Source organism: Corvus brachyrhynchos, unplaced genomic scaffold (genome assembly GCF_000691975.1).
Source record: "Corvus brachyrhynchos isolate BGI_N302 unplaced genomic scaffold, ASM69197v1 scaffold245, whole genome shotgun sequence".
Taxonomy (NCBI): Eukaryota; Metazoa; Chordata; class Aves; order Passeriformes; family Corvidae; genus Corvus; species Corvus brachyrhynchos.
Genome location: NW_008238988.1, coordinates 3,417,968 through 3,428,101, shown reverse-complemented (window position 1 = coordinate 3,428,101; position 10,134 = coordinate 3,417,968). Strand labels below are relative to the sequence as shown.

Here is a 10,134-nt window from a genome sequence, read left to right as displayed (position 1 = left end):
CCTTCCCCGGGCTCCCCCCGCCACCCTTCGCGGGGAGCCCCGCGCTCAGCCCTCAGCCTCCCCCGCTCTTGTTTTGCAGTGTTTCCCGTGCGAGGAGAAGTCCTGGCTCCGGCGGGAGCGGGGATCGCCGCCCTGTTCGCCCGCCGCTCTGCAGATTTCATTTTTAATCGCTCTCCGTCTGGGCACGGCAACAGCGGGAGAACGCGGGGTTCGGTGCGCGCTGTGAGTGCTGCTCCTGCTCCCCAGCGAGGTGCAGGTGATTTAAAGCTCTCACCGCCGTGCAGGAGCGCTCGGAACATCCTCATCGCCTCTGAGTTGTTGTTGTTGTCCTTCGGGCTCCCGTCTTTAAACGCTTCCTGTATCAGCAGCTGCTATGGCAAGTTTGTAAAACCACAGCTTTTGTCCCGCCTTTGCTGTTGCCGGTTTGCTCAGTACAAAGGCTCAACAATTGCAGTGTAATTTACAAAACTTTTCCCTTCAGAGTTGAAGGAAATATCTAGTTAAAAAAAAAGCAAACCTGTACATATCCTATTTTATTTTAGATTCTGCACTGATTGCCTGTCTTGATAGACATTTTCAATGTGGTAATTTTGTCCTTGTTTATCAGTTGCAATGAGCACAGTAAAGTGAAGTGTTGAGTATTAAAGTTCAGATTAAGGAAAACATGATGAATATTTCTCTTTAAAAATGCGCAGGCAATTAAGTTTTGATAAAGGCATTCCAGGAAAGAAAAATACTTGTTAATAGCTGTTTGAAAGATTGCAACAGATTTCTCTAGAGGTCTCCTTTTAGTCACCAGGAAAGAAATCCTATATATAGAATGTTATAGACTTAATTGTAAGTGTTGGGATGACACCAATCTCAAACGTTTTAAATAATCTGTGCCTTGGATTGCTTATAGCTGAAAAAATAACAGCTGTCTGTTATATTGCCTTCTCACAGTTGAAATATTTCCCTTTTGTATAGAAACCACTTGAATTAATAGTAACTCCTTTACTTTGTTGCCCTTTTATAAGGAGATGTCCCAAATATCAATGAATACCCTCAAAAACATTTCTGGGATAGGCTGACAATGAATTGACAGGAGGTGTGTGTCAACATCAGTGACAAACCAAAACTTCCTGTAACTTGTTTGTTGGGTTCTTGTTTTTTTTTTTCCCCTTTTGAAAAACTCTATGATGGCAATCTCAAGTACAGTCACGGTTTATCAATTAAAAGTCAACAGGTCTGAAAGTCTAAGTGTAAAGTTAAATGTATAATGATGCAGCTGTAGCTATAAATAAGAGCTGAAGTTTGTTTTTGTTTCCCTCCAGGCAGCAGATGAGCCTGCCTACCTGACAGTGGGGACTGATGTCAGTGCCAAGTACCGTGGTGCCTTCTGCGAGGCAAAGATTAAGACGGTGAAAAGGCTTGTGAAAGTCAAGGTGAGTGTGCTGAGGCTGCTGCTGGCTTTAGTAAAGCATTGTGCTGAAAGGGCTGTCACAGGAGATCCTAGTCCTGAAGATTAAAAAATGTCCATCACTTCACTGTATGAATTTTAAACAACACCTAAGTGGGGTTTTTTTTTAATGTTTTGTTGTTTGGTTTGGGGTGATTTTTTTTGCTTTATTTTGAGGGGGAAGTTGTTTTTTAGTTACATTTTTTAGTAGGATGCTGGAACAAAAATGAGCTTTCTTGTTCCTAATTTCCTGACTGCATTTGTCTTCTGTTTTCGAATGCATCAGTTTCCCAGCAGTAAATTTTGATGTCACAAATAGAGGATTAGGGCTTTACATGAATAATAAGGAATAAGAACAACCTCTTCAGAAGCAAAAGTTCCGTTTCATACCGACTGACACTCTCACTTTCACAGTTTGGAACTCAAGAGGCAATGCCAAAATAAGTCAACAGCAAGAGAGATGGCAATAATTTGTTTCTTAGACCAGGTTTTAGCAATGCCCAGGGTAATAGTTAAGTTCTGAGAATCTTGCTGCAGCTTCTAAAGCAGCGTACCCTGCCTGTAGCTGAATTTCTGTGCATGGATAGTATTGGCACGTAGTATTCATTCACATTTAGAGGGATTTTGCCAAAACAACCGAAAGAGAAAGTTGTCATTGTGGTGTTGCAATACTGTTGTAAATGCTACTATGTGAGAACAAGAACAAAATGTAGTTAAATACAAGCTAAAATTAAAAGTAAAGTAAATATAGAAGTTGTTGTTCTGCTTTGTCTTGTCAAAATCTTCCCACTTCCTACTTTAGTGTCTGCTGTCCAAGATATGTAAATAAAGGATTACTGACCCAAAATCCCCCACAAATTGAGGTGAAAGCTGCTTTTTGTAACTATACATTCAAGCTTTTGTGTGCTTTAATGCTTGGATCGAGTAGAACAAGCCATCAGCCTCTTCAGTTACATATATAGATCGTATCACTTTATCAGAGGTCTTTTCATCAATAGCAAAAAGTAATTCAGATATTGGAGCCTTTTCCCTGTTCTTAATGAGTACTTAGGGAAACTTGTGGTGTTCTTTGAAATCTGTGTTAATGAGAAGCTCTGTAGGAAGCAGTGTGCAGGTCTGACAAGCTTGATTTTGTCTGCATCTTTGGTCTGGTAGAGTATTTAGCCTGTTAATAGGTAGGAGTTTCTTTTTCTCATTAGAATCAGTTGTTCCTGTTATCCACGATAAGATTTGGAATTACATGAGGCTGCTGTGACTTGGTGGAAATTCCTGTCGCTGGATCTCAATTATATTATAACAATAGAAGTTTTAACAAGCTAAGCCTGATGCTGTAATTAAGAGTGTGTAGGCACACCCTGGCACACTTGCCAAGAGTGCAGAGAGTCCAAAACGTCCGGTAGCCTTTTCCTGAAGAGGAGGACAACCTGTATTCATCCCTATGCAATTTTTATTTTAAATTTTATATCAGAATAAAGTGCATTTTTAACCTGAATGTGTGTTAATACCGAATGCTGTTTTGGCATGCAACTGGTGGTGTGTTTATAAATACAGCTACAGTGTAGTCTGCTTGGAGGATAACTGGGGGAGCCAGAAAACTGGACATCATTATCAAAGCAAGCTCCTGGAACTTCTGGTTCCTGAAAGCAAACAGAAATTTTGGAATTTTAAAAATTAAACTGCACAGGCTGATGTTCACTCTGTCTCCTCACTGTTCCCTTCTAGAATGTAGGATTTTAAAGGGAGAAGCAGAGTTTAGTTATGCTGTAACTGATTCTTATTTTCGTCACATTTGTAGTGTTCCACATCTTTGCCATAACGACTTTCCCTTGCTCAAGGCAGCAGAAATGCTGATATTGCAGGCAGTTTGGTGATTTTTTGATACATATTTAATAAAGAGAGGTTTTTATTTTAGTTGTAGTTTAGTATTCAAAGTGTTGTCAATGAAATGCTGCAATTGAATCAGAGAGAACAAAAATCCCTGCTTAATCTTCTCATCTGGAACCCCAATTCCAGGTTTGGCCTGGGTTGTGTCAAATTCTAAACTCACCTGAAAATGTATTTTCTTTGCTTTGGAATGACTGGTGTTTGATTTGCCCTGTTCTTTAATTATGGTGTTTCAGATTAAAAATTAAATGTGATATCTGGGGCTTCCTGTCAGTAAAACTGGCCATGCCAAATGTTTTCTGTTTGGTAACATTTGAGTCTGTTTAATTGATAATCTTAATGTGGGTAATAGTGTCTTTATATGTATACATTTTCTTATGCTTTTTGTGTGCTATTAAGAAGTCAGATGCATATTAACAAGTTCATGAATATCTTTCAGGTGGTCTTGAAGGGGGATAACTCAACTCAGTTAGTGCAAGATGACCAAGTGAAAGGACCTTTAAGAGTATGTATATTGCATATGTATATTGCCTTCTTTTGGTAATCACATAAATTTCTAAAACTCCTTAATTTTGATGTTGTTTAGGTGAGTACCTGTTCTTCAGGATTGAAGTCAACAGAAGGAGGCTCATCTCTTTAGATGAGATGGATTTGGAGGAATTAGTCTTAATTTTTGTAGCTTTGTGGGCTATTTATGCTTTTCTGTGTAGTGTACTTGATCACAGCTTTGCCTGCACAGGGATTTTTGTATCTTCTCATAAGATGCAAAAGTTCTTATAAATAATGAAACATCGAAACTTCTCAGAAGTAATTAGCAACTTGCATGCCAAGCCATGTTCAAGCCCATTAGACAAGAGTAAATACAATTACTCAGTGTTTTAGAATAGTTGATGTATTTGATATAAAAATGTGTTTGTTTGTATTTTCATTCTGTGTAACAGTTGTGTGCTAAAATGTAGAGCTGTGTTACACACACTGAATGCAAATAGAGCTCTCCAGAGAAGGTCATCTTTCTTGTATTTGTCTTTTCCCTGTAGCTCCTACAGGAGCACCAACGCTGCTACTGAAATTCTGATCTAGCTGACAGTAGAACTGTATTTAAAGGATAAGAAATAGTAGTAATTGAATGATTATCCGTAATGGATTAATGACTTTGGATGTTTGTTTTTTTTCCTTCTGTTTCTTGAGATGTCAAAGTCATGCTGGAATTAAATGTTCTGAGTTTCTTAGTGCTTTAGTGTCTACTTGCAGTTCAGCCTTCCGGCTGAAGGACCTTTGTTCTTACCTGCTGAGTAACTAAACTTTCAAAGCAGCATTTGGCTAAACTGAGTCTTAAAAAGTAAATCTGGCTTGCTGGGAGAGTCAATGTGTTTTTCTCAATTTTCTGGGTGAGGGCTTCCATGTAACCTTGAGCTGCTCCTTGTTGCAGGTTGGAGCAATGGTTGAAACCAAAATGCCCGATGGATCCTTTCAGGAAGCTGTTATCAGCAAGCTGACGGATGCCAGTTGGTACACTGTAGGTGAGTGGCCATGTTTCATTTATGGGCTGTAATCTTTGAACAATATATTTCTTATTACAGGTAACAATGTCAGTAATTACATCTTGTATTGCACGATCTGAGATAGTTTTTGGAGGGGACTTTTTTAAAAGTCGTCCACATCTTGATTCCTTTTCCATTTCAAATAGGATAATAATTAATTGATGTTCAGGGAGGCTTTAGCATGGGTAATTGCAGGGCTGAATAATGAAGTTTTATTTGACACAATGTACCTGTAATGATTGCAGTTGCACTCACTGAAATTCAGAATAATTTTTGCAGATTTTAAGACATAAACCTTGTAAAATCATTCTTCCAGTTGAAAACTTGTGGCATGAAATGAATGACTGAAATATGAGCCTCCTTGCACTGTGTGCAAGGTTGTACACAAGGAAAACATGGATTGTATCAACAGAAGGCAGAATCTATTTCTTTTTAAGAGAAGAATTAACATACCACACAATAAAAAGAAAAGAGGAGACATTCATTTATAATGTGAATAGCTGCTTCCTTTAATAAAATTTTCAAATAATGATCTAAAGTGAAATAGTAAACTACTCTTCTCCTTATGTTGGAGGCTCATGTGGTGTTCAGTTATTGAAATAGAAAGTTCAGAATGTAGGGTCAGCGAAATGTCAGTGTTGAGCAGGAATTCATTGTAAGATGAATATTTTAAATAATTCTGATCTCCAGGTTTTTCTGAAACAGCTTTAAAACAGAATGACAAAAGTCAGCAACATTCAAGTTACAGTAGATAAGCAAATAAAAAAGGACAGTATTTGAATCAGAGAGCTTTGCAAGCACCCATCCTTCTTTTGCACAACTTTCTTACAGCAGTGGAGCCTTATATTCCCTAGTAGTTGCCTGGAAGGAACATGCTCCTGTTAATTGTCCTGTACATGCTACTCTTGGGTATTGCTTTGGAGATTAGTACTTGTAAATTTAAGCTCTGTGTTTCTCATTAGCTGCCTTGTGTACCAAATGTATTCAGCTTTACTTCATATTCTTCCATCCTCTCTTGAGGAGTCCTCTGTCCCACGAACTCTTAATTATTTTGGTTCATTAACCCCTTTTTAAGATTTAAATAAGCTATTTTCAGTAATTCAGCATTCCTTTGCAGTAGGTGAGGTTATGTTGTCATTGGTGGGATCAGGATAAAGCTCTGTGGATAATTTGGAAGGATTTATCACTTCATGATGATTATTGTTAGTGAGTGCTTTAACGCTGAGCTGGTTGACAAAACTCACTGTTCTTTGCCTCCTTCTTCAGGATTATAAAATTGCTGTAAAATTGTATTGGATGTCAGGTCAGGGATGAAAGGCAGGATTAATTTGGAGTGTAGAAGATTTAAAATCAGTTCAGTACTATGATGTGACATACTCGAGGTAGAACACTGGGCCTTTAACTTCTCTTTACAGTTTTTCAGAGGTTCACCATTCTGTTACAGAAGTGGTAAGAAACACAGTCTTGCACTAACAATTTCATTGTTTATGAATTAGCATTTTAATTTTAGAGCTCCAAACTTATTTCAATTTTCAAGTAACACTTTCAGCTAATTCTCTTTGAATTTGGGCCAGAGGACATATTTGTCGTCTTATATTTGATACGTGAACTTTAAATCCCGTTTGGGGGATGAGTTTTGTCCGGGTTTTCTTTTTTTTCCCCTTTTCTTTTGAGCAGTGCACTTCTGCCAAAAAAAATCTACACTTGATGAGCAGGAAATCTGAACAGTGAATAAATGCTCTGCCCTGTATTAGTGGATTGTTGTTTACATTTAACAACTTGTTGAACTCTCCCCAATAATGTAAGAGATAAATCATGCATGCCATGATTTTTACTTCTTACATTTATTAAAGTGCAATTCCTCAGAAACTTGAACCAATGGATTAATTAACTACTGTAATTTTCTTTCCCCAAAAAATACTTTTTGACAGGCAGAATGGAGAAAATAAAGCATGTTTTCCATATGCAAATGTGTTAAGACTGCTAGGATTTTGTAAAAATTTGGAGCTCAGGGGGGATTTAAATAATCTTATGGTAAGTGAACATGCAGAGCTGTAACATGGCACTTTAACTATGAAAATACAATTGTAACACGTTGGATTTAGATATTAGGCACATATTTGTTAGTTCTGTGTGGTGGGTTGCTTGTTGGAATTGAAAGCATGGGTAATGTTGACCAGAGTAAGCAGATCACCAAGTTTGTGTCATGGTTCTTTTGCAGTTAAAATTGGGAAAGCGTTCTAGGTTGAGTACAGGAATACTGACGTGTGAAAAATAAGCCTTATCTTTTGCCTGCTCCTTCCATTGTGTCTTTGCAGAAAGTTTTGGATAGATATGAGGTGTATATTTATGTTGCTGGTAAAGCATACAGTTGAATTGGATGTTTTTTTAATAGCTGGTGGGTGTGCTGCTCCACAGCCTTCCTGACTGATGCAGTCACAGCTGAAGAGCTGAGAGGGAAGTGGATTTAACAGACTCCAGGTTTACAAAATGCCTTCCTGAACATTTTGAGATGGAAAGCACGAGGGAAAGCTTGTATTTCAGTTGTTTGTGCTTTTCCCTTACTATTTATTTTCTATGTTATCTAACATCTCTTTCTAAGTGATCTAAAAGCAAACTGATCTCTGGCTGGTGAAACCAGTAATATATACAGGCAAACATTTTCAGAGTATTAAGTACAGATGTGCAAAAACTTGCACCAAAACAAACTGCCTGCGTGTCTAAGGAGAAGTGATGATGTTCACTTTTGCATATCAGGTTATCTGTTTCATGTAGGGCTCTAAAGTAGAAAAGTCACCTGAAACGACTTTGCTTTGGTCAATAAATTGAACCAGTGGAAGTGCTGATCTTGCTATAATAGGCTACTTTGCCACCACTATAATGTAAGAGTCACAGTTATGATCAGTTTGTGTATTTTAACAGTATCTCCTGTCTATTAATGGTGTTCATGTACCAGAATAAACAAAGATTTATTTTTATTGTAGCTTCAACAGAGTCACTTTTTGACCTCTTTTTATATGATAATGATGTTAATTTAGCCATGTAGTCCTATGGAACTTTTCAGCTGTGATTTGGAAATATTTTTTGAAATTACCTTTGAAATTCAGCTTTTCAGTGTAAGTAGTTGAAGAAGCAAAAGCTGTTTGGAGTGGAAGTTCAACAGTGTCTGGGAAGTGCCACTGCACAAGGCAGCCCTCAAATCCAAGGTGGTGTGACACTAATAGGGGTTTAAGTTCTTTGGTTAACAAATGGCTCAGCTGGAGCTGATGATCTTACTAAAGTGATTCAATGATTTGATGATGTTTGTCTTTAGAATGCAGTTACCTAAACGGAACTTCCTTAATTTACAAATTACAAAGTGCTGCATTGATGCTTTTGAAGTGCTGAGTATATTGTTAGGTGATAATTGCATAGAATTAAAATGGTCTGTCACATCAAGGTTTGAGTTACAGTTTACTGAGTGTACCATCCACCTGTTTCTCTTAACTTGTAAAATGCTTCAGGTAAATACTGAAAAAATGTCTGAAATGACTGAAAAACAGAGAAACCACAACCCAGACCACACCTTACAAAGTGCATAGTTGTATTTTCCTTCTCTCACACTCTGCCTGGAGTCTTACAAGCATTACCAGAATTTCAGAAAACAGAAATCCTGACGTAGATGTACTTTGAGGAAACACTTTTGTATCGCTTTGCGCAGAACTAGAAGTGATGTAGTGTCTGTATAAAAGAGAGAAACAGTATTTCATTTGAGCAAGCATCCAAGAGTTGCTGTTAGAATCGCCAGGTTTATATTGCCCCATGTCATCTCTCCTTTCACAAAACTTAGGTCAATAATCTGTATGTGCTTAGGTCTCTTATTATGTAATACAATAATTTCTGCAACTTCAAACAAGATTCAACAAAAACAGATCAAATACATTGAGCCTTGTACTTTGCTAGGTAAAATAATGGAAAAGTATTTCTAAAGAAAGAAATAAAAACCTGTATTAACTTTCAGTAATGTTTCCTCTGAAATGAATAGGAAATAGGGACTCTCAAAACAGTGAGAGGCCTTTGCAGTTTCTAGCAGACCTTGCTGTCAGTTACTGGGGTTTTATGTACTGTTTAGAGTGAAAGGGAGTGTGATTCCTTATTTTTTGAGATTTCCGCCTTTCAGACACACTTGTGAGGCACCTCAGTGAGTCCCACAGCTCTGCTGGTGGCTTCTTCCTCTCATGTAATGCTGGTGGCAGTTTCCAGGAAATGCTGAGTATGTTCTGAGAGGAGTTAAGAGACCTGAGTGCTTGTTCTGGGAATGAAGCATAGTCTCAGCCAGCAACTGCATCACTTCAGGTTACTGCGGTTTGGTCATGGAAATTAAAGATACTGAGGATTTTGTTTTAGTCATCTTTCATGTTCTATGGATTTTGAAAATTCCAGTTCATAATTCTGAGGATATTTATCAGCAAATGAACCAACATTGATGTCCCAGGACTTCAGGAGCAGGGTTGCTAACAGGAGCTATTTATAGTCAAACTTTCCTATTTTTAAAAGAAGTTTTCTTTTGATGCTTTGTGGAGATATTTGTGCTAAGAAGAAAAATAGGCTTGGTTCTGGGTACTGTACAACTATAAGCTCTTATTCCAAGGGTGATGGAAGCTCTCAGTGCCCCCACAGCCAGCTGAGTCCATCATGCCAGAGACCTGTTTGTTTGTCCTTTCAAACCTTGACCAGTCCGTGTCCTGTGCTGTGTGCCAGGCACTGGTCATGTCTGCAGGGCTGGTCTGACCAGTTCCCAGCATCCTGTTGAGTTCCACGTGGCAGAAGCATCATCTCTGGGCTGTGTGTGTGTCATCCAGGAATCCGAAACCACAGGTGTGGCAGGGGAGCTGTCCAGTTGTCTCCACTGGTGTTCTCTACCACCATGACCCACCATAAATTTGTTCTTTTTGTCTTTAAAATTTGCCTGCGTGGATTTTGAGGAAACCCCTCAAAATTTGCCCAGAGCCTTTCCATGGGATGTGTTGTTTAAGTGCACCTGTGGCACATAAAAATGGTGCAGTGGCTGTTGGTTGCTTTCTGGAGAATCTAGGAAAAAAAGACCAGCACCATGTTTTGTGCTAACAGGTGAGTAGAGAAGCAAGATTTTGTCCTGAAAAATAGTATTTTGACAGTAGAACCTTGTTACAAATCAACAGAATTGAACCCTTGGTTATAAAACCACCTTTGTTACAATGTGAACTGAGTGTTAAAAATATTTTTAAATTGTGTACAAACAATACTGTAGGG

General features: G+C 38.3%; 1 protein-coding gene across 2 annotated transcripts in view; it reads left to right on the top strand.

Annotated features, from left to right (window-relative positions):
* ARID4A (AT-rich interaction domain 4A) overlaps positions 1 to 10,134 on the top strand; it is a 47,041-nt gene continuing 36,907 nt past the window's right edge. For both annotated transcript variants that reach the window (XM_017738868.1, XM_008637292.2), the window contains exons 1-4: positions 1 to 376; positions 1,314 to 1,424; positions 3,762 to 3,827; positions 4,752 to 4,842. In XM_017738868.1, coding sequence (XP_017594357.1) covers positions 374 to 376; positions 1,314 to 1,424; positions 3,762 to 3,827; positions 4,752 to 4,842 — 271 coding nt within the window. In that variant the 5' untranslated portion in view covers positions 1 to 373. The remainder of the gene's footprint in view (positions 377 to 1,313; positions 1,425 to 3,761; positions 3,828 to 4,751; positions 4,843 to 10,134) is intronic.